The 24,087-nt window shown below is 41.1% G+C and overlaps 3 protein-coding genes across 3 annotated transcripts in view; 2 read left to right on the forward strand and 1 right to left on the reverse strand.

The window, feature by feature from the left end:
• Window positions 1-8,827, forward strand: part of mrvi1 (murine retrovirus integration site 1 homolog) — a 29,721-nt gene extending 20,894 nt beyond the window's left edge. Inside the window, exons 24-36 of the mRNA XM_076736675.1 lie at window positions 553-1,008; window positions 1,096-1,174; window positions 2,056-2,176; window positions 2,335-2,365; window positions 3,333-3,473; window positions 3,694-3,825; window positions 4,624-4,777; window positions 5,091-5,140; window positions 5,347-5,499; window positions 6,328-6,389; window positions 7,004-7,114; window positions 7,408-7,536; window positions 7,777-8,827. Of these exons, the coding sequence (XP_076592790.1) occupies window positions 553-1,008; window positions 1,096-1,174; window positions 2,056-2,176; window positions 2,335-2,365; window positions 3,333-3,473; window positions 3,694-3,825; window positions 4,624-4,777; window positions 5,091-5,140; window positions 5,347-5,499; window positions 6,328-6,389; window positions 7,004-7,114; window positions 7,408-7,536; window positions 7,777-7,939 (1,782 nt within the window). The 3' untranslated portion in view covers window positions 7,940-8,827. The remainder of the gene's footprint in view (window positions 1-552; window positions 1,009-1,095; window positions 1,175-2,055; window positions 2,177-2,334; window positions 2,366-3,332; window positions 3,474-3,693; window positions 3,826-4,623; window positions 4,778-5,090; window positions 5,141-5,346; window positions 5,500-6,327; window positions 6,390-7,003; window positions 7,115-7,407; window positions 7,537-7,776) is intronic.
• Window positions 8,828-10,014: 1,187 nt separating this feature from the next.
• Window positions 10,015-12,405, forward strand: lyve1a (lymphatic vessel endothelial hyaluronic receptor 1a). The gene is made up of 6 exons (XM_076737802.1): window positions 10,015-10,163; window positions 10,362-10,545; window positions 10,638-10,777; window positions 11,327-11,548; window positions 11,706-11,778; window positions 11,971-12,405. The coding sequence occupies exons 1-6, from the start codon at window positions 10,082-10,084 to the stop codon at window positions 12,113-12,115; spliced, it is 846 nt and encodes a 281-aa protein (XP_076593917.1). The 5' UTR covers window positions 10,015-10,081; the 3' UTR covers window positions 12,116-12,405.
• A 48-nt stretch (window positions 12,406-12,453) lies between these two features.
• On the reverse strand, window positions 12,454-17,626 carry ampd3a (adenosine monophosphate deaminase 3a). Its single transcript, XM_076737815.1, has 14 exons — window positions 17,406-17,626; window positions 17,065-17,245; window positions 16,705-16,870; window positions 16,387-16,606; window positions 16,150-16,279; window positions 15,825-16,019; window positions 15,549-15,680; window positions 15,303-15,466; window positions 15,064-15,190; window positions 14,744-14,907; window positions 14,244-14,364; window positions 13,561-13,734; window positions 13,270-13,380; window positions 12,454-13,150 (listed from the first exon to the last, which is right to left on the reverse strand). Exons 1-14 carry the CDS (start codon window positions 17,624-17,626, stop codon window positions 12,983-12,985), a joined length of 2,274 nt encoding a protein of 757 aa, XP_076593930.1. The 3' UTR covers window positions 12,454-12,982.
• Window positions 17,627-24,087: the final 6,461 nt, after the last annotated feature.

Below are 24,087 nucleotides of genomic sequence, written 5' to 3' on the forward strand. Positions count from 1 at the left end.
TGCACACCTGACAGAAAGAGAAGGGTGAAGACATGCAGGAAGAACACAGGCAGCTTGTGCACACTGTCAACCCACTTAGGAAGACATGTTTCACTTGTAGACTTTGTCAGGAAAAAAATTCCTTGACTTCTTTTCATGAGTATAAATTTGGTAAATCTGAACACTCATGCTCCCCAGAGGAAGACTCCCACAGTCTTTGATCCCTAAATATTCCTCCAGCACCACCAGCAGGTCAAACTTTTCCCTTATCTCGAGAAATATCTCAACATCTACAAGGAGTTGCACAAACTTTCATGCTCCCCGGAGGAGGATCCTACAGACTTAGTTGATCTACTGACTGCTGTGCTTAAGTGTAGCCTCACAGAGATAATTTGGCTTTAGACTCTTATTTCATCATCAGTTTATTGCCCAGTGAAGGTGCTGACAGTGTATGGGGGTTTAATAAATTCTTAATCAGTACAAATATGGATTTGTAATTCAAATACTACACAATTAGTAAAACAACAAGAATGCTAAATGTCTTAATAACAGTCATTATCTTGCTAACTTCAGGGCAACAGACTGCTGGTGGATTGGAAGCCCGTCGAGAAGAGGAAAGTGTCCTCTGGGACTCTAACACCTCGCTTTGCTGTTCAGAAGGAAAACTGTGATCCAGCTCTACCTAAGAGTCCTCCAGCAGTCAATAAAGGGGATGAAGGAGCTGGTCCAGGCCGAAACCCCATCCTGGCTCCAGCAAAAGGGGTGGCCAAGCCCGTCCCCCGACCACCTACCCAACTGGCCCCCTGTACGGCAGAGATCAAGACGATTGGGGCCTTCCCTCCACTAATGAGGGCTGTTTCCTGGGATGCTGTAGGCAGCCTTAATTCTAGAAATGGAGCTCCGAGTTTCCCTCCAACACAGGAGGAAACCTTCTCAGACAAGCCCAGGGATGCTGTCTTCAAGTCCTCAGGATACAAAGACCTCCCCACCCAACTGGGGAGTGTGCATAAACTGTCTAAACTCAAAGAGGTAAAGCATTGGATCAGCAGATTACATCTTCCTGTATGAGCAGTAAAATGGCCCTTCTGTAAAATGTGTGTGTGTTTGTGTATACAGGAGCACAAGCTGATACGTAACCAAAGCATTGTGGGATCCAGGTTACCAGACTTGAGTGAAGCTGCTGAACAGGAAAAAGGTACCGGTCTGTGTTTGCCCTCTTGGCCATGTAAGACAGAGAGTGCTCTCAGCAGAACACTCAGCCATGTCGCCAAGGGTGTGCACTTCCTGAATCTCAGGGAAAATCTGTTCCAGTCAGAAAATGATGATGATCTGTTCTTGTGTCTTTCCTCTGTGCCACCCATTTACTGGCAACCTCATAACACAGAAACAAATGTTGTTTTCATTTTCCATCAGCAGATGGCATGATTGTTAAGACATGTGCAGCCAAGGACCACCTGTGTGGGCTGAAATGAGGAAATGTTTTTAGGTCTTTTGTGTTTGCTTTAGGAAACAGGCAGAGTTGTACACTTGGACCTGAGTCAGACTTCAGTCACAAAATTTAAGACTTGAGACTTCACTTGGACTTCACTGCATTAAGACTTGACACCCTTAAGACCTGACTCGGCATTTAAGAAAGCCAAAAAGTCTCAAATTTATCAACTATCAACACAGCTTTAAAAAGACTGTACAAATGTTTAATTTGATATTAAAGCTCAGCATTTAGAGACCTTAAAGTGAGACTATGTCAGTTTTGAAAGAACAAATAACAGATTTTTCACATTTTTCTTCCAGTGAATGAAAATTAGAAATTTAACACACTTCACTACCATTAGCTTATGATGGCTAATGTTAACAAATTAGATTATTTTTACCATCTGCAGTCACTGACATTACATTATCATTATCCTGTAGCTGCTCTTAAAGTTACATAGTCACTTTAAAGACGTATAGTTTTACATAGACATACACAAAAGCACTTGAGACTTGACTTTAAATTTATCTTGAGTTACATTAGACTTTCAAAATAAGGTCAGGTAATTCTCTTCAGGTCAGATTTATGCAGCAATGTTTCTGCAGGTCCTCCTTCATCGACAAACTCAGCCAGTAGTGAGGAGGCGAGGGAGAAGTCTGACGCCATGCCAAACATTTCAGACGTGATGCTGAGAAAACTCAAACTTCACCGAGGTTTACCAGGCTGGTGTGTAACAAACCAACAGCTGCTTAAGCTAACTTTAACCGTTTTACTTGTTTTTCCTGCCTAATTGCTCAAAAATAGCCCTCCTTCCATTTTAATTTTACTGTGCACAAATACTGTATACGTTACTCACTAACAGCTCCTCTCTGATTTTATTCCAGTGCACCCCCACTCACTGAAAAGGAAGTAGAGGTTGGTATCTGTCCATGCATGCTGCAGTTGATTTTGTTTTTCTGTGGCGCTTTGCTTGCTTTCCACTAATAGGGAACATGAGCTGGGTTTGGACCGTCGTGAGACAGAAAAAATGATAATGTTTCCCAATATGTTGAACTATTCCTTTATTAACTGAACATTTTAAAAGTCACTTTGGTGCTACATGAAAGCATTCAAAACAATCCACAGTAAAGAAGTGTGAACATGAGTGAGTACTCACTGAGTACATGAGTTACAGTGTGTCATAAAATTGGTCTACAGACACAAATTGTGTTCAAACACAGTTTCAAACCATGCAGCCAGATGTTTTGTTCCACTCCAGATGAACATTTGTCACGTGTAGCCCCGTGTTTATAATAACCTGTTTTGTTACCAAAGTAGTTAATTACACTCCCATAAAATTTAGCTGCCTGGATTTTCCTGTCAACAGGAAAGTGTTTTCTGTTCCTGATCAGACTGAAGAGACTCCGGAGTGATTTCCTGTGGAGAAAATGCAAACATTAGTGACGCTGTCAGGCTCGAGCTGTGGCCCCTCTCGTCGCTCCCCCAGGGATGCGTCTGCATAAGGACAGTCAGAGGTCATAGATTTCCTCTCAGCCGTGGCCCATGTGTGTTGGAAAACTGCGTAGACTCGCTTTGATCAACACAGCAAACCATCAAGAGATCAAATGTCAGAATCACAGCTTGTTCCCCATGCTGGTCTCAGGGCTGCTGGGTTCTCCCTCACGTTAACCAATAAAAATACATGTTAGTATTATGTAAACAACCGCACTGACTCTCGTATGTGTATGTGTGTGCGGGCTGTGCTGTGGGAACGTTTCCTATGGATTCCTGTGATTTATTCCACCGAGTTGGTGTGTTGCCATTACCAACAGCTTATCTCTATTTAATGTGCTGTCTAATATGCCATTGTGAGAGTTATATTGCAGTAACTTCCTCCCTACAGAATGCATTTGTCCAGCTGTCGCTGGCATTTCGTAATGACAACTACACTCTGGAGATGCGGCTCAAACAGGCAGAGAGAGAGAGGAACCTGACTGAGGAAGACACCGAGAAAGAGCTGGAAGAGTTCAAAGGAGCACTGAAGGTCAGCCCTGGAAAACAGCAGCTGATATTAGATTAATTTACTAGAGATGAAGAACTCCCTGTGGCTCTTTAGTGCTCGTTCATCTGCTTAATGTTTCCTGGAAGCGTCCCACAGTAAATATTTATCTTGTCCGAGTCCAATCCCAGGTACAAAAGAGACACTGATGTACACTTTGCTTTCCTGAGAGAGTTGTAACAAGATGTTGTTGTGTTTCTCGCAGATGACCTCACCGCAGTGGCAGAACCTGGAGCAGCGTGAGGCCTACCAGCGCCTCATAGAGACAGTGGCAGTGCTGCACCGGCTGGCCACGCGGCTCTCCAGCAGAGCAGAGATAGTCGGAGCAGTTCGACAGGTGCAGTCATACAAACACACACAGGACGATTAATGGCAGATAAGGAGAATGCTGCGTTGTACATATGTCCTATTCTTTAAAATATACCGTCTACTTTAAGATGTCTTCGGGCCGCTGGAATTTCTGTTTGGCAGCACTTTACAGATTACAGTATGGTGAAGATTTTTATCTGATGTCGTGGCTGACCTGCCGGCCAAAGCACACATCAGTTAAAGAGCAGATTTACTGTTTTTGCAGTACAGTGGCCTTTAGCTATTTATAATCTCAAACCACTCAGATGAATTGCAGCCTTTTATGGTCTTCTCTTTGTACTGCTGCCCATCTATTAATAACGATCTAATGATAAGGCTCTATCAATTGCACAGAAATCAAGGTTCCTCTAACATGGTTCCTGTGACTTTCAGCTTGTTTTCTTGACATTCATGTATACTTAAAATGTTAAACTGCTGCATGCAGTTGGTGTTTCATACAAACAATAACTTGGACATGTGATAGTCACAGTATCACATACTACATGAAGGAAAAGGATGAAGTCAGATTTCTGTAGTGCCTTTTCTACCAGGTATTTATCTCAGTGAGTTCTGTGCATGTTTCTCATATTGGATACTTTACAAAAAAGACATCAATCAAGAATAAAATAACTGCTCGTAATGTGAAAGAGTGTTCTTGTAGGGACAAACTACAGATAATCATCACCAAACACTGCAGCACATTTTACTGTTCAGTCCAGTTTCATCGCTCTCATCAACCCTGTTTCCAGCTAAACTTGTACTGACTAACTGTTTCATTGTGCAACAGGAGAAACGTATGAACAAGGCCACCGAAGTCATGATGCAGTATGTAGAAAATCTGAAGAGGACATATGAGAAGGACCATGCAGAGCTGATGGAGTTTAAGAAGCTGGCCAACCAGAACTCTAATCGCTGCTACGGAGGGTCTGTAGACACTGGAGGTAAGACTCACTGCACAGAAAATCACAGAGAATGAAAGTCAGCCAAGCTAACAGTGTGTTTTTCCTCTACAAAGGGCTTCATGCTTGTAAATGGAAAATATCTTTAAGCTTTATCTATCCAGACAAGGGTTTGATTAGGCATGCACCTTTTTAGCATCATTCCTGTCAGAATAAACTTTCCATTATGATTAGAGTATCCGCGTGCTGTTACTGACAGGCTGCATTGCAGCTTTGGGAACAACAACATGAATTTAATGGTTTTCTGTGCTCTTGTGATGCTGTATTCTGTGTAACTTTGTTCATTTTTATAAAGATGATGGAGTTCCACGGCCGTCAAGATCAATGTCCCTCACCCTTGGAAAGGTAAGCACTTCACCTGATTCGTCGTTTAATTGATCAGTCGATCAACAGTAAATTACAAGAACTTTCATATTGTTGAAAATTGACTGTCTTGGACTTGCAATGAGCACTCTGATATCTGATTTTTCTACAGCCATGCCAAAAAATGTAGAATTCCTGTTTTTCCACTCTTACCACTGACACTGTTTCACCTTCTGTCTCCTCTCCAGGCTCTACCCAGACGTAGGGTGAGCGTAGCGGTGGTGCCTAAGTTTAACCTCCTGAACATCCCAGGTCAGACTCCAGCCACAGCTGGCTCGGGCCCGGGTCCCAGCACGGGTCCCAGCACAGGACCCACCGCTGGTGCTGCTCTTCCTGTCCTGGTAGGTCTTCCTGTCCTGTCAGGAAATGATTAGGAATGACATATCAAGGATTCAATGAAGTGCCACCTACTCTCTCAGACTGACTGCTGAATGAAAGTTATGTTAGACACGTGTTTATGACTCATCTCAGGACGCTACATTTATCTGAAAGTTACCACTTACTTAACGGTTTAAGACTTCACATTTAAAAATATGATAATATGATAAGGTTATGAAACACAACACACAAAAATCTGGGTCAAGTTGGGGTCTCTTGTCACGTTTCAGATGTCAGATGTTTGAGTTGTAAGCAGTTCACTAAAGAGACTTTTCCCCTCTAAACATCTCTGATGGTTTCATTTAATTTTCTGTTCAAGCCTCAAAGAAGGAACACCATTTAATAGTTCACAGAATAGCAAAAATCAGAAAAATGTCTAAACATTTTCCTTCTTTTCTCCCCCGTTAATCATGCCAGAACCCCTCAGACTTGTCTTTTGACTTTTTGGAGGTGTCTGATGCCCACTGAACAAAAGTGTATATAAACGTTGTTAAAACTAGCCCCACTTCAGCCAGCCACAACAAGAAAATGCTGCCTACAAATCACTGCATCAGCATTAACAATGTAATGTGTTCATATATAACAATGTGACAGTCACAGGGCCAAGTGCTCTCAAGTAGATTTGATACTTACATACATTTAATCCATAATATTTTGAATTCTGTACTTTTCCTTAAGTAGGATTTTAGATGCAGGACTTGTAATGAAGTATTTACTCAAGTAAGGGTTGTGAATACTTCTATCGTGCTTTTAATTATGAAGGCAATAATATTTAACAATCTTCTCTCTAGTGTGAAGCGAATGATGTGAAAGCCAACACTCCCACAGAGGCGCCACAGCCAGCTGCAGAATGGTATGTGTTGTGTCGTCGTGGTATTTTGCTCACATACACACACAACCGCCTATACAGTATGTACACATACCATTGCTTGATTCCCAAGGTCACCATACACTCCTTGAAACAATGGGCCGAGACAAGCCTGAGCTCATAATCACTCTTATCGAAAGCATTTTGTGCTGCAGTGGGACCTTTGGTTTGTTTGTGTGACCTTCAGGATGTGTCTTACGGTGCAGAAAAGGCCCCAGTGAGGTGAAAATAACCCTGAAAGCATAAAGAATAATCAAACCCTGCTGCAGTTGATGGATATGCTGTCTTGGGTCGTAATCTAAACATTTGTGTAAGAGTTTGACAAAGACCAGGCACAAGGCTCCAGTCCTCTCCTGCTTATAAAGCGAGCCTCTCAAGTGTCTGAGCTGGATGTTCTGTGAGGAGACAAGAATAGCAATAACAAATGTGCAGTGCCAGCTCCATTTTTTCTGCTCGTGTTTGCCATGCCCGTGATGGTGTCTGTAATGCACACCACCGCTCTGCCAGTGCTGCAATTTGTCCATTATGAGACAAGGCCACGGTGTTGTGATGTGCTGGTGCCCAAGGCTGATTGTTCTTTCCCATCTCAAACAATGCAGTGGAAAGAGTGTGTCGGAGCCGGAAAGTGAGCCAGCCAAGCCTTCAGTCAACTTAGAGGAGATCAGAGCCGAGATCAAGGCAAAGATCGAGGAGGAGGCATATAATAAAGGGTGAGGCCTTTTCTCCTGCTCCTTAACTACGCACAAACACACACTGTGTGATGGACATTGTTGTTGCTGAACATGAATCAGCACATTTATGGGACCCATCAGTCATGTTGTTGTACAGGTGCATTTTCTCATGTATATAGTGTTAAGCTTGCAGAGCCTTTGAGACACTTACACTGATCATAATAAAGTCTGCATACTGAGTTACTTCCTGATGATCGGACATCAGTATTTCAGGCATTTTATTATTGTATATCTGTCGAACTTGCTGGTAAATTTGAACATTTCAAATGCAGCTACCAAGAGGGACTTAAGCAAAGTAAAGTGCTCCAGGAGGAGAAGCATGAAGAAGCAAACGCTGCAGAGAAACTGCTGGAATTGAAAAATAAGGATGAAGAGAGTGGAAAGAAGATAAAGACAAGCAGGTAAAACTGAAGACATATACAGCATGTTTTCAATGTTGGTCTTTGACAGCATTGACATAAACAGACCAAATGACTAGTCTCCAAGTTCCATTCAAAATGCAGTAATATAAAACTAATAAAAATGTAAGTGAAGTTAAAGAGTAAAATGAGTTAAAGAAAATCGTATCACTGTATTTGAATAGACATATAAAACCGTAGATGTGCTGTTTGTTACACTGTGAGAGGTCATTATCTTCACAGGAGGATGGAGGAGGTCCTGGTTCTTCTTGGTCGGTTTTGTCCCAAGATTCCCTGGAGTCGGCGACTTCTCTGCCTCGCCCTGACACTGTTTGTGGTGATGTGTCTGGTTATCAGTATTTTTACATTCTTCAGTGGCTACTACAACAGACGTGAGGACACGTAAGCAGAGAAAGACTTGTGCAAGGTGAGATGAAGATCTTTGGATCTTTGGCACAACCAAAGAACCCCAGAACAGAACAGAATGACAGAGGCGGCAGTGGTCCTGTGTCTCTGCCAGTTTACCATATCACCACACTTGGACTCACTTGAATCCATGAACCAGACTCTGGAGGGGCGAAGACGTTTTGGGAGGCTTTATGGATAAAATTGTCTTAAATTATAAATTTGTTTGGATTGAAAAATTGACTGTTTGCTGCAGCAAGAAAAAGATAATTTCTGTTTAGGGAAGTATATACTGTGAGGTATCACAATATATATATATATATATATATATATATATATATACACACACACACACACACACACACACACGCACACACACACATACATACATACAAATTAGTTGAATTATTAAATTATTAAAATAGATGGATACAAAATGATAGGTTCAGGTTTGGGTGCTTTTGGATGATGAATATGGCACTTTCCATTAAATGCCGCAATAGAAAAAGTGTATATATACTCTAATGTTGAAGTATAATCTCTCAGGTCTAGTAGATTATAAAGCCCATGAGAGATTTTGAAGTCATATTTAAGATATAGAAAATAAAGGAATGCTTTTATTTTTTTGTTTAATTTCTATAATGTGTATTTAAAGACTTTTAAATATAAGCACATTCCAAAGTAGTTCCTTAAGTGCAATATTTTGCAGTTGATGGTCCTCGTTTGTGCCATTTCGGATCATGTCTTCAGAGCACTGAGAGTTTTTCTTCTTTTGTGAGAGCACTGTTTAGATGATATGAGAATTATTTTTATCTTCTTTGCACATGTGTGCCTACCTGTCTTGTTTGTCCTCTGTGGATTTTATGCTCTGCCACTTCACCTTTAAATAAAGGTGCCTGAAAACATATTGTGGTCATACACACTGTGATGCTTTTTTAATTAGAAAAATATCATTATAGCTGCTATGAACGAATAGTTCAACCTTTTGCTAAATTCGCTTATTTGCTTGCTTCCTTAGAGTTAGATGAGAATATTGATACCACTCTGATGATGTGGTCCAATAACTATGAAGCTACGGCCCGTAGACGGTTAACTTAGCTTATGCGCAAAGACTGAAAACATGGGGAAACAGCAAGCCTGGCTCAGTCCAAAGGTCACAAAATCCACCTACCAGCAACTCTAAAGCTCTTGAATTAACACATTATGTCTCGTTTGTTTATCAGTCCTGTCGTCATGGGAAGCTGCAACAGCAAAAAGCAGAGAAAGTCACAGCGCCCAGCCAAGAAATAGGTCAATGCCACCCGCATTTTCTTGTTCACTAACATGCCTGTGTTCACTTTCCAAGGCATCAGAATTCCCTCATATTCTCATTGGAGCAGCTTAATTAACACAGGAAACCATTTAGTGTAATGTAATCTAAATTAAATGTACCTCTAGAGGGTCTTCATATGACCTCACGCAAACCCCAAAGTGTACTGTACCTGTGCTTTTCCATAGCTCCAGATTGTCATTTATTATGCCCACGCATCTCTTTGACATCTGACAAAAACATTGCTGCACATTCGTCAGCACTCTCTGCGTCATTTCCTGCCCTCAGGGCTGTTGCAGAGATGTTTTTATGGAAGTGGGAAGTTGCCCCGTACCAAAGGCTCATCGGAGAGTACCAGAGATCATAAGCCTGTTCATGAGTGACTAATGCCCCATGGGAGGAAATCATCTGGACAAAGTGCCCAGTGTCAGATGTCAGTAACGGTGCAAATCTCTCTACGGACACAATCATCATTATTTTTTATTTATTATACTAGATTTCTATGAGTATTCCAACGTGTATTTTCACTTAAACCTAACAAATGTATTGCGTAGGTACATAACTGAAAAGCACTTGTTCGTTCAATTTCTGCCTTTGTCTCCTGCCGTTTTCTCATGGGCCCTGCTCCTCGAACATATGATGGATCTAGATCTGACCTTTGAGCAGTACTTCCATCTTCCTTTTCCTTTACTTTCTGGCAATGACAGAGTCCACACACCCCAGTGAACACGATCACCTCTATTTAACCCTGTCATTTGGCTCACAGTCACATAAAAAGTGGAAGACTTTGTCATCCCCTGCATTCGTCTCTCTCTACTCTGACCAGTCGTGACTATGATTCGGCTTTGCATCACAGTGGTGTTGTCAATTACTCAGGTCATCTCTGATCAAAATATTGGCACAAGCCACATCAGAGGTAGGTATTTCAAGCTGTTTTTATATTTGTTTATAAGTGAAATATTCTATGTTGTTTCTGTAGATAAATGAAGGCAACTCCTTTTCCTAAAAGCAGACTTTGTTGTTTAATTTGAAAGTATTTAGCACTCAGACAAATGCAGTAAACTGAAATCTGATTTTATATATATATATATATATATATATATTCTGTTTACAGTTTTCCCAGCAATGAACCAAAGTATTGCTGGAGTGTTCCAGGTTAGCTTCTTAGATGACCTCAACCAGCCTCAGTATGCCTTCAATGCCTCTGAAGCTCGGAGGCTCTGCTTGTCGCTTGGAGTGAACATTGCCTCGAAAGCACAAGTAAAAGAAGCTCTCGCTAGAGGTTTAGAAACGTGCAGGTAAGACCGGGGAAGATATGCAGGAGATCACCTCAGTCATCTCAGTGGAGTTTAGTGAAAAGCCATGTTATGTCATGTTTTCTTTTGTTCAGGTTTGGATGGATTGATGAACATTTTGCAGTCATTCCCCGCAACAAGGCCCTTTCTAACTGTGGCCGGAACCAGACGGGCTTGGTGACGTGGCGAACCTCCGTTACACATAAGTTTGATGTGTTTTGCTTTAATGAATCGGGTATGATAATTGTATATGTATTTTTATATGAAGACACATTAGGATGTAACAGTTAATGGATGATATCACGCATGCTACTTTTAAAACAAAATAAAAGTCTGATTGTGAGTTGATACAGATCGGAAGGTATAAACTCAGATTAATGTGAGTGAATACTCCTGACAGGCTGTGTATATTCTGCTATATTCTATGTTAGTATATTCTACATAGCTTATTTTATGAAAAATTACTTTGCTCCAACATTTGACATTGTGGTGACTGAAATGTGGAGAATAGGAAAGAGTTGTTTAAACCTTAGACGATTTTTAAATAAATACATAAACTAAATATGTACCATTACCACCATTACTACCAATAATGAACACTATGTCAAGTGTAAGACTTGACATTGTTGTAGATCAGGTTTACATCACTATCTGTTGTAAATGGGAGGCAGATATGATTTTACTCAGTAAGAAAGTTAAAACGATACAAACATACATTTATCAAATGAAAAGGACCTTAAATAGCTCTTATCTAATTTCTCATGGCCTTAATGTGTATGCACAGATGCTGCGACACAATGGAAGGATGCAACAACCGATAGCCCTTTGAACAGGAGGCATTACTCAGGGCAAACTCAGTCTCCCTCTAAGACAGCGAGCTCCACCCAGAACATACACGCTTCGTCTTCCTCCACCCTTCTTCCCTCTTCCTCGCCAACTCCTGAGACCATGGACAATGAGGCAGAACCAGCCCGGTTTGTCAGCAGTGCACAAGGCTCTGCTGGAGGTATGAGAATTTTGTTCAAGACAGTCAATTGTCAATCAATTCATACTGTGCAGAAAATATACTACAGTATTAACAGTAGTAATGGTTACATAATACAAGGTGTGATTTTTGTTTCGCTTGGCTAATGGCTTTTTCCATTAATTTTTCACTGTTCCAGGAAGGGCTTTACTCATCACCTCAGCTTGTGCCCTTCTCCTTATTGCAATAATCATCTTTGCCTACATAAAAATGTAAGTGGTTTTCCATATAAAAATTCTACTGTATACTGTATGTAATAGTGAGGTCTGAAAACTGTGGGAAAACTAATTAGACAAAGCATATTTTCTTCCCAGTGCTGCATATTAAACTATGACTCTCCTTTTGTTATTGCCACATGTATTACTGCATAGTAAGATTTGTTTCTTTCTCTCTGTGAAATGAAGAAGGAGCCGTGTTCTGAGCTCTGACAGGAAGCAGCAGCAAGAGTACATCCAGACAGAAGAGTGGACGTGTGTGAAGAATATAAAGGAAACTAAGAAAGCTGCTCCGGAAGATGAGAGGATAGAAGTGGACGAAGATTCAAGTTAAACATTTTTCTGATGAGATATTTTTAAGAGGTATTCCATGAGCAACTACTGAGTAATACTCTACTATAAGGACAAAGATATGTCTCTCGTGTGAAACTGTGAAAGTAATGTAACAGAATGGCAGTAAAAGTGCATTTATTTTTGTATATATTGAAGTATTTTCTGTCATCTGACGTTTAGCCACTAGATGGCAATGTTTGCAATACAATCATTGTGCAGACAGAAGACTTTTCCTTTAAACATACTGTTTCAGATAATGAACATACGTGTAAACATTTCACCAACAATGTCAAGCAGTTTTATAAAGTCATGTCATTATGAAATTAGGTGTCTCCCAAATCTTTCAATATACAGATATCTTTCCAAAAACTGACTGAAACCTCTTTAAAACAAGCTGCAAGACAGAGGGAATGTCCCAGACATCATTCATCTCTTATCAGAGTGGTCTGAAATAACATTGTGTAAAGTCTCTCAACCATAAGTGTTCCTATGTCCAATGTACAGTGTATAAAGTAACTAAAAAACTTCAAGTTTATGACATACTCCCATCACAAAATGGAGTGTAAGATACAATTGTTTATACATAGTGGATTTGTGTAATGACAAGCGTGTGAATCTACTACACACGTCTTTTTCTAAACCTTTGAGTGCCAAAGTGCCATCAGTCATCCAATCATCCAAGGCATGCCTCTTCACCAAAGTCCTTTGTTATCAGATTGTGACCAGCTAAGCATTGCTTTTTAATTGACAGGATATTGTATTTTTCATTTAGTCATCACGGGCACTCATGGGCACCTCGCAAAATATGGGTAAATGGTGATTACTGAGAGCTTAGTACGCTCGGATTCTTTGCAGGTTGAGGTCCATTTTATTCATTCATAACTTCAGACTTCACAGCATCGACTATGAAGCTGAGCTCATTGCACAGTGTCTCGTGTCTGTAGGCCATGCGGATCTGGGCGACGTTGGTCCTTCGGATATCATTCCCTTCGGGTCCGTCTTTCAGATAGTTCTCTCCTAAAAAGTGCTTCTTATCCTTTAAACAAACAATAAAATAAAGTGTTGCGATCAGTGTTGATCAACTGTAATGGAGATTTGGCCATGCCTGGTGTGGCAGAGAAAATGGAAAAAGGAGGAGTGAAAGAGTCACCGTACCTGGTGAGACAGTCCACTTTGCAGCACACTGTTCCTGGCGATCTCACACACATCACAGGTGCTGAGCTTCCACAGCTGAGCTGCTATGGCGTACTCTTCCATCAGCGGCTCCTAGAATCAGGACAGACAAACAATGGATAAGAATTACCCACACAGCACAACTAAATCCATCCAAAGCACACAGCAATAGTATGTTCATTACAAACATTTAAGCTAAGATTGTGACTAAGATTGTGGCTGCAGTGCAGCCTAGAAACCCTATATTTTTCCTGCATATTTGTTTCTGTTAACCTTGGTGTAGTGGAACTGCATGGGATCGTCTGTGGACAGGGACACACACAGGCCTTTGTGCAGGAACTCTCGGAGAGGATTCTTGGAGTATTCCAGGAACAGGCTGTTGTTGCTGAGTGGAGACATTGCAATTGGCACCTGCGCAAGGTAGTACAGGTACTGCAGCACAGGGCTCTGAGGGAACATGAAGGTTAAAAAAATGAATACTGCTCTGGCAACACATATGGCACATACACACACATACAGTACAACGAACTAGGATAGAAGCTCCGCTACTCTTTGCTGTACATATGAATCATCATGCCTCCTTGCATAAAGTGCTTTCCAGCTGTTTACATCCTATATTGTTGTATCTTTCGTATTGTAGTGGTGAGCTGTGTTTATTCTGCAGCTCCCACTGGCTGCACAAGGACTCTCAGGTACTGGATTGTTAGAATTTGTAGGCCTTTATCCATATTGTCCAGACTTCCAGTGAGATGTAGAGTGTAACTGTGCAGTTTGGGTTGTAGATCAATATCAGTGAGTTGTCAGATTTTCTTTCTTTAGGACTCACTTTCTTGGCCTCAAACCAACAAAGTTCTGTCAGGACCAACGAAGCAACGAGGGGTAAACAGCCTGTGACAGCTTAAATTGTAATTGTCATAGTAAGTTGAAAAATGACCCTATCAACAAATCTGAATTACCTTCTTTAGGTTGAGTCCATGTGAGATGTTGTCAGATGTGAGAAAGGCAGAGACCAAGTGAGTGATTGATCCAGCTTCTCCACAATGAGGACGGAACTGGAAGGTGCTCAGTCCATGCTCTCTGTAGAGCACACAATAATTAACCAGCCAATTAACATTCCAGCAAATCGTGGAACAGTGTCTTATTTTGTTTATCCTTGTTTTCGTCATACTGAGAACATTCATAGATATCAGCTGTACTGTATATTGAGACATACAAGTTACTCTCATAAGCTCTAAGTGTTGAGTAGTTCAGTATTTGTGGGATTTTTTCTTTTTTAATTAATTAATCACTTCATCCCTGAAGGCCTTACAAAGTAAATTGTCCACTGAGTGCTGGACCTACAGTTCCAGGTCAGATCCTAGATTCTAAGGTCAAACATTTTCCTTGATCAATCAGCAAAGTACTCTGCTTTAATGAAGACCTGTGTGTTCTGAAGGAAGAGGACATTGGCTCTTACTTTCTGAGGTTGTTGAGGACCATGATGTTTGCATACATGTGGAAGAGGTAGTAGCTGTAGGGAGGGTTGTCATCTGTGGTCCACTGCTCAGGCTTTGGGCTCCTGAAGGAGAACATGTGATCACTGTGTTTGGACTCATCGTCCACGCTGTCAAAGCCTGACACCTGCACACAGAAGGAAAAGAAGTCATTAAGTCAGGTATCATTGGTAAATTGTTATAATTATGTCACAAACATTAGTAATAATTCATCCTTTTTGTATGATTATGTAGGTCTCTCTAGGTTTCAGTGTGGTTAACCCCAAACAATACAACATCTTACATATTTGAGGAAAACGTGAAGTTCTTTGTGCTTCTGTGGGTTGACCGTGGCCTCAAACAGAGGAAGGAATATATTCTCCAGCATCTTGGCAAAATTAGGTACCAGTTTCTTTGACTTGAAAATGTCACTGCAAGACATAAAACCATTGTCTTATACTTTTAGGAAATTTCAAGACTTCATACATTAAGATGGATTTTTAAATTAGAAGCTTCACTGTTCCTTCAGGATGTAGCACTCACTATATTCTGGGTACTTGAATAATCCACCTCATGTTTGGAGAGTGGACTTTGTGGTGAATGAACCACTTGGCCAGACTGTGCCACTCCTCTGGAGAGCGTCCGTAGATGGAGAGGCGCGGCTCTGCATGCTGGTACTTACTCTCCTCCAGGTCATGGGCCACTTCCTGTTGAATGGGAGAAGCAGAGTGTGCCAAACTGTCTCTGCCCCAGCTCAGACTTAAAATGTGGGATTCCATGAAATGATACCTTTATGATGCGAGCAAAATAGTCTCCATTGATGAGGTTGTCTGTTTTCAGGAAGATTTCTCGAAGTTCACTGGCTCCCACTGGGTTATACTTTGAATTGAACTTATCGAAGCGGTGGAATGTGTGTCTCCCCTGTAAAGTTTATAAATTACAAAGCCGAACTGTGAACCTAGAATGGTTAGTCATGAAAAGTGCTGATACTGGTGTTTACCTGCACTGGCAGTCACAACAAAAAGACACAGCAAGGCTAATGGTTGCATTTTCTACTTTTCTTACAGCATGTACGTCCAGAGAGTCCACAGTGAGGTCATAGGGGTCCATATTGAGGTTGTGGAAAACCTGCTGGAGAGTCCACTTTTGTCCAGCCTTTTCCAACACCACACGGTCAGCATCGGTCTTGTACGTTTTCTGGATGAAGGTCAGCAGGTGTTTCTGAGACATGCAGGCAGCTGCATGAATATGCGTGTCCACCTGGGAGAAAGAAACAACATCTATGTTCGTCTATTTTGCAAATACTTCAAATTATGGAACGAGTGACAGCATGTACTGATACAATAATGGATTATACACTGTTTATAACAGCTGTAAATAAAATTCGGACCTTTCTAACATTGTAGAAGTCTCTGTGAGGCACACTCTTCAGCTCCTTTAGCTCAGCCATCTCATTGAGCATTTCATGGAGGTAGAATTTAGAACTTAAGAAATTTAGTCGTCTGTGACAGTAGGTCTTCCTGAAAATTGAAGTAACCCTCAGTTTAGCGTAATTAAGTGCTGCACACAACCAGGGCTGTTTACTCAACCAGCATAGCTGTAGCGTGCTCTTGTTTTGACAACTTACGTGGGTCCGTCTGCAATCATTGCCAGCACGTGACTGAGGTCTATAGCAAAGGTCTCTAAATCTGGGTAAGGAAGGTCATGGGGCCGGTTTTCTCTCAGCGCCTCGGCGCTGCCATACACATACACTATCCCATCCTTCATCTTCAGCTCATAGTTCAGATTCTTTGGGATTTTCTCCATGCTGTAGGGATCTTCTCCATCTGTTGGATATGGGCAAATATCTGGATGGACCAACATTGTTCTGTTACTGTCAAATAAATCACACTCAAACATCAGTGAGAGGAACTTTCAAACACCATGATATATAGACACTTCAAACCTGGTAGAACCTCATCGTCTTCACTCCATCTCATGTTCACAGCACTGCGGAGGAACTGGGCTGTGGTTCTGCAGAATCTGTGGTAGGCTAGCTTTGAGTACTTCTCACGAATAAGCAGAGCCTTAAACAGGCTTTTGGCTGCCTGTTCATAGTCATCCACTGTGATCTGAAAGGAGAATGGACATGACACACTAATTAAAATTGTTGTCCTATCTAAGCTTTTTTTGCTAAGTGTAATATGTGCCATTCTGTGTACAATAATTACATGTGAACCATTAGTAAATATACAATATGTAAAGATGTGAAAGCATTCATTTCTCTAACTGTGATGCAGTTAATTCTCCTGTTTATAGTACTTACTCCAGCACAGTAATCACCACTAATAGTGACTCTCTGGTAATCAGGGCAGTTATCTGGCACTGACGAGCAGGTGGAGCTCGGGGACATGAATGGTGTAACTGCCACTGACCGAGTCCAGTCTGTATTCACAGGGATCTGCAGAGACATTGACTGGGATCGAATCATCTTCAAGCTTTTCTTCCTGCAAAATGAACAACATATAAGTAAGTGTAACGTCCCCCCAAGTTATGATATAATTGTTTACTAAGGTTTTTTTTTCTGTTTTAAGATTACTTGGGACATTTATCTGATTGATGACTACAGCTTCTGTGATTTGGTGCCAGGCCAATAGCAGGGCCTACCTCTTGGTACTCTCCTCTGACTGTTGTTCTGCCAGCTCCTTAAGCAGTTCATGTTCCTTGGCTTGCTGCAGGCCAATTGGGCAGTCCTCAGGCACGGTGAACATTGATAAGGCATCCTTGTTGTCTTCTTCCTTTAGGGCTGATGCGTATACTTTCTCTGCTAACAGCTGTGTCTCCTCCTCTGCCTCACTCAGAGTTACCTTGGGGAATTGACGAGGCATATCTGCAAGGGGATAGAAACTAGAGTAAAATGACTGCTCACACTGACACGTATCACAGGATACAAAGAGGGTCTGCCCCCCTATCAGAGCTTTACTTGCTCTGACCAGTTTTTGCTGTTTTGAAAACAAGCAAATCCGTCTGTAAGGGTTTGGATGTAGTGCATCAAAGAGCGAATTGCTGCACAGCAGCACCACCTGGAGAGCTCTGTGTGAATTGCTCTTGTTGGTTTGAGTGACATTAAACTGCTGCAGTTGTTCATGTGCTACAGGAATGACTTTTAAACACAAGTCCAAATGAAACCCATAAAAATCAACTCTTGTGGTGCCACAAATACACCAGCACACAAAGCTTTCAGGTTCTCAATGTAATGTAGTCATGTAATCATTTGCTCCCACTTCATTTCACAATCACTATTTATTCTCGTTATTCCACTACCAGCCTTTGTTGTTTTTGTCCATGAATTGCTTCCCTGTCTCCTGTCTTCCTGTTACAGTAGCTGTCTTTACTTGTTGAACTTTTTCATTCTTACCTATGTACCCTTCTTCTTAAGAAGTGCTATCTATGTAAAGCAACAGGTCAAAACTATTTGGAAAGTGCCATAATAATAAAGCTTAGTGTTATCACCAAGTGATGGCAACAGGATACTGCAATGGAAGCACTAGCTAGTCCCGCAGACCAGTACAATGACAGTTGAAAATAACGTGTCAGATAGTTCATTGAATTCTCCAAATTCATGACACCTTTATAGGAATTCTCCTGAGCTATTCTTGACATGTTACTTTGTGGTAGTTATTATGCTTTAGCCCTTATCAACAGTATAGATTATTTTTACTACAGTATCTAATCCTGGATATGATACATGCTTTTTACAGTCATTCACCAGGCTTGTTGACACACACAATACAGCAGCTATGTCATACAGAGTACACTCTGCTTCTGCAAAGAGATAACCTGGGTGAACTGACAGTGTTTTGTTGATATCCTTAGTCATGCACTAGTGGTTATTGGAGGGCTGAAGCTACAACAGCGAAAGGCCATGTTGCATGGTGTCATATAAGACAATTTTCCATTCTACCAGGGTGCTTCCAGGAAGCTTATCATTCCAGACACACAACACTATCCTGACAACAGCTGTGTGCATCACTACTGCTGCAGTGGGGCTTAATGGCACCACATGCACACTGTGAAAAGGGATAGGCTCATAAAGCAGTATTGATCTGGGGATGATGGTCTTATGAATTATAAATGCAACCTGAAATATTTTCTGTGAAACAAATACCTTTAAATCTTTTTCCTCACCTTTTCACACGCTCGGGTGCACACGCTCAAACACATCAAATATGAATTAACATTTTTATTGTAATAGCTGGAGTGAAAGTCCCATCCCCTCCAACAGGACTTACAGAGCATAGACAGGAACAAGCTGATCACCAGAATGAAAAACCTTCAAAAACAAACAAACAAACAAACAAACAAACAAACAAACAAATTATCTAGAAAAAATAAGAACTTATCCTTTGTTCCCCACCGAATCCTTTCAAGAAACAAACATTGCTTATGCGGAGGCAAAAATGAACCGCACAATTACGTCATAACCTAACCACACATTCTTAGAATCAATCCGCGGCTAACCGTTGATGTAGCCTCATTATAAAACAGGAGCGACGTGTCAACGGTCAAAGAAGTTAGCCTTGAGTGAGTTATCTTTACTGTCCAAGGCAATATTTGGGCGTTTGGAAAGTTAGCTTAGGTGTAGTGATAGAGCGATAGTGATAGTTAGGTTAGCTAGCTGTAAAACATACTAGCTATAGCCAAGTACAATATACACGTAAACATTACGCAAAAAATGTCGCTAGCAAAGTTACGAACCTTAAGTACTAGCATGTCCTTTCAAAACTTAAGCGTTGCTCAGCCTGAGGTGATGCTGCTGCTTAGTTCATTTCAATCCAGCTTTAACACCTGGTTTAGCTTTCATTAAGTAAGGTAAGTTGTGTATAAAATATTGTTTTGAGCTTAGAATAGACTGTGTCAAAAGAATGAAAGTCTCAACTCAAATCTTAAGTCAGTCCACATTTCTGCTTTCCCTCACTTTCAACAGTCCTTCACTGTTACCATGACAGCCTGGGTCAAGAACGTGACATGGCTAACACAACACACTACAAAAAGTGTTGAACTTTTTTTTTTTTTTTTTTTTTTAAAGAAGGAGGGGCGTTTAGCCAAAACAAACAAATTCCCTTTGGTGTAGAGAATGTAGAGAATAGCCTATGCTGCAATTTGGCTTCAAAGCCATTTTGGTTATTATCTATCATCTTATATTAAACATATATGCCTCTCATCGGTTCTGTGCTTACCTTCAGCGATGCTGATAGCCATATCGGAGTGTGTTGTCATCTCAAGTTGGACGTAATGAAGCACTGTACAGATTCAGTGGTACCCTAAGAGATTCTGTCTGCATCTATCTGGGTCAGACTCAAGTCAATCTATGAGTCTATGGTGGCACACAACTACAGTTTTCTTTTCCTGACTGCCCATCTCTCTATTTTAAGGAGCTACTGGCATCATGTTGACAGAGCTACTAATCCTGAGAATATGTCAAAACTGGCTGTCAACAAAGAGCGGGCCTCATATTAAACAGAGTCTGCTGTCTACTGCTCTATTTATCTCTGTCTTTCTGTCTCGGACACACACACTCAGATACAAACACACAAGCACTTTTGCTCTCTCTTGTTCATACATAGAGCACAACACATAGACGCCTCTTCTACGGCAAAGAGGCGTCACAAACCGGTTTGTCTTTGTCAGTCAATAAGTTGCACACAGCTCTGTTCATTTTGTTAAGTACCTCCTGGCAGGCAGTCAATCTGAGAACGATACAAGTGTTTGCCTGATTGTTATTGTTAGCTCTTTTTTTCTGTGTGCTGACCTTGGTCTAGTCCCTGTACTTCTGAAAATACTGTGGTGTCCTGGCAAAAGTCCCTCTAGAAACAAGCAATTTCACTCAGAGGACATGAGGCTACCTTACAGTCTCATATTACCCCTCAGATTTGGGTAATAGCAAAGACGTCTGACCCCATCTCCCATTTGTTAACTGTATATGATGCAGAGCTGCAGAGTGCATTATATTTATACACCTATACTCGCTGTCACTGCCCAGCTATTTATAACCAGGTGACTAGTCAGATCCTTTATGTGAATGACGAGAACACTGTGGTAAGATAGTCTTCATACTGTATGGTTCTGGTCCTGTTTTAAATATCTTAATACATTATTGTTTTGCTTAGCCTGCTGTGACCACAGCCTGGACCTGGATAAGCAGTGGACGATGGATTGACAAGTCATGAGCTGTGACAAATTTTATTGTGCAGACTTCCCCTGAATCAACCTAGAATTAATGAACTTGTTTACTATGAACTCACAAGATGCATTTTTTACTATCAGACCTAAAGCATTTGCAGAGCTTTTATCTCTGCTTATATATTTTATGTCTCCTTGTCAATACAGGTGGTCACTTTCCTTGAAGTCTACAATTGAACAATAGTATGGTAGAGAGAGTCAACAGATGCTGCACGTGCTGCATGTCTGCATGCTTCAATCCCCCAGAGAGGTACAGCTCATTCGATACAGCTCATTCATGGGTTTGTCTGTTGGAACACATGGCTTTAAACATATATTGATGCTTTAGTTAGTTTTTTTTGGGGGGTGATTTTCATGTTCAAAAATATTCGTTGTGTATGACATTTGAGGAAAAAATAGATAAAGGTGCCACCACTGCAGTGTGACTAGTCAATCCCGAAATGATAAAAAAAACGCCATTCTGTCTATATTGAGGACGCCCCAACTCAGCACCGCAGTTATACAGGAGATAAAATGTTTAATTCAGCATCACAGGAACCTTTCTTGTATTGATCAAAGTGTCTAGTTTAGGAAACACCAGATCAGATGGCTGACAAATAGTGTTATGGCATCGCTCTCCAGAAAGCGTGTTGGATGTTTCTTAATGGTGTCTTAATGTACGTGTGTGCATCCTCGCAAATGTACTGGAAATGTGGAAATGTGGAGTCAACCCTATATCATCTCTTACTCTGGAGAATACGGATCATCGTTCATTATTTCCCATTCACTCTATAAGTCCCATGCCAGGCCTCTTAAGGCCATTACTCCACCACTCAGCCCTATCTCAGTCTATTTTGGCTTTTCTCAGACACATCACTGCTGTCATTGGCTGAGCCCCCAAGTTGACTTTTCATCAAAGTCATCTCTGGGAGAGAAATCAACAACACAAGAGAAGAGTATTTACAAAGAGATAGTGATGAGAGAGGCAAAGTAAAGAAGCTCACTTTTTCCCAAGCAAGGACTCGACTGCTGCTTTAAAAGAGGCGTGTCTCCTCTTCTCATCTTTCCCAGTGGCCAGGGCCTGCAGAGGAGCAGAGCAAGGAAGTGTACTCAACCCATGAATGCAAAGCAGCCTCCCTTATAGCTATGCTCTTCTACTTGTCAGATACATTTTCAGTAAGTCTAGATGTGTACAGTAGTTTCTTTCTGATAGATAGGTTTGGATATGGATACACATAAACCAGTTACCAGTTACAAAGTCCCACATACAATATAGCAAACTTAGTATGTAACTATAAACCAAGAAGAGATTAGAATACATGGAAAGATACTTAAAGTAAGGTTCACCTCTTCCATTTTTTTCCCCCACAAAAGGAGTTTTTACCTTATATGAATCAAGCATCTAAAAGAGGGTGTCATATGCTGACCATATTGTAGAGCCCCTTGAGGCCAATTCATGATTTGTGATATTGGACTATATAAATAAAATAAATTTGTCTTGACCCCTATTGTCAATTCATGGTCATAACTGGTCCTACACTACTAATGTGTCAAATAAGTCCACTCACCTCCTCGAGCTCTGCTGTCTCTGAAGGGTGAATAGACTGTGCGCAAGTTCCCTCAGAGAAACATCAAGTCATGCTGTGCTCGTGTTGTGGCTCGAGTATGATATCTCATCCACCACCCTGCAGTGAACATTACTCCATCCTTAACTCTTTCATTACCGCAGCTTAGTGCCGTGACATCAGCTGAGCAAATGCCAAAGTCAGCCATCGTGGTAATTTAGCTGTCTTCAGGCAGTACCAATAAATGTAGTGGGAATTATGTTCAAAATGTGTTAAAGTGTGAAATATCTGTGTGTTTCCTGTTTCTTGTTTCTTAGAGACTAGCCATGTCCTCTTGTGGATGTTTTGTTCATTTGCAGGACATTTTGCTGAGATGTGACATGAGCAGACTGGCAAGTAATAAGAGCAATGTAAGGATGCCCTTTTGATTAGATAAGCAGTAAATATACAAATAATAGACTTATTGGCATCAAAGCATTAAAACCTTGCTCTCACTTCTGTCTCTTTAACCCAGTTCAACATCTAATATTGAGACAATTACACTACATTCGTTAGTGTACGTCACGGCACGAGTAAGGGTCTCTATCACTGCATGTATTCTGTGTATGATGCAAAAAAAAAACAAAACTAATACTCCAAGCTGTCTGTACCACTAGTAACATCAGTCTCTGGGCTGGAGTCTCACAGCCAGATCACAACACTTTCTTTGACACGTTTGCAAAGCAGAATCAGCAGTCTTGCACAGGTGAGCTCCTTACACAGCCTTAGAAGAGGACCTAGATTGACAGCTGTGGCCATAAATAGCAGGGGACCTACAGTCCCTCATTTAGCCTGACAGTGTTTCAGATTATGAGGCTAATCCTCTCAGCTCAGGTTATCAGGGTACTTTAGAAGTTGGCTGTAGAGGACTGACTCTTAGCCCTGGGCCTGTATCATTTTGACTGACAGCAGTGTTGTCAGACTGATTATTCATCTGCCTTGTCCTCCTCTCCTCTTGTCTCCTGTCCTCTCCTCTCCTTCTCCTCCAAAATTACACTTGGATCTTAGCATACAGTGAGTCCTTGAAAGTGGGTATTATTTTTTTACCAGCTGACCTACACTGATCAGTTTCCTGATGCTATCATCACATCACTGGCGTCACCAACTGATTGGCTTACTGAGGGAATGACACCTTCACATAGTTAGAGAGTACACCGAGTGGGACAGATCTAGAGCCATTCAGTCTTTTCTTAGAGTGCTTTTACTGTGGTGAGAAACACTGTATGCATCTGCTTTGCCATAAGGGTTTTCTGTTGTAACTAAATTCCTGTTCAAAATGTACAAATACATTTCTACATTACATAATTTCATCAGCCACTAGATGGCACATTCACTTCATTTTAGTATCCTTTCAGTATTTGTTAATGGCCACATGTCATTCAGTCATAATGTGGTGCACGTCTTCTGTTATTGATATGTTGTGCGTTGTGCTGAGGTAAGTAATACTTCAGGTTTAGTTGAAAATACTTTTTAAGAAAGACTCCCAAAATCCACATCTTTTAGTGAAGTAGCATTGTAAGCTC

Source organism: Chaetodon auriga, chromosome 1 (assembly GCF_051107435.1).
Source record: "Chaetodon auriga isolate fChaAug3 chromosome 1, fChaAug3.hap1, whole genome shotgun sequence".
Classification (NCBI taxonomy): Eukaryota; Metazoa; Chordata; class Actinopteri; order Chaetodontiformes; family Chaetodontidae; genus Chaetodon; species Chaetodon auriga.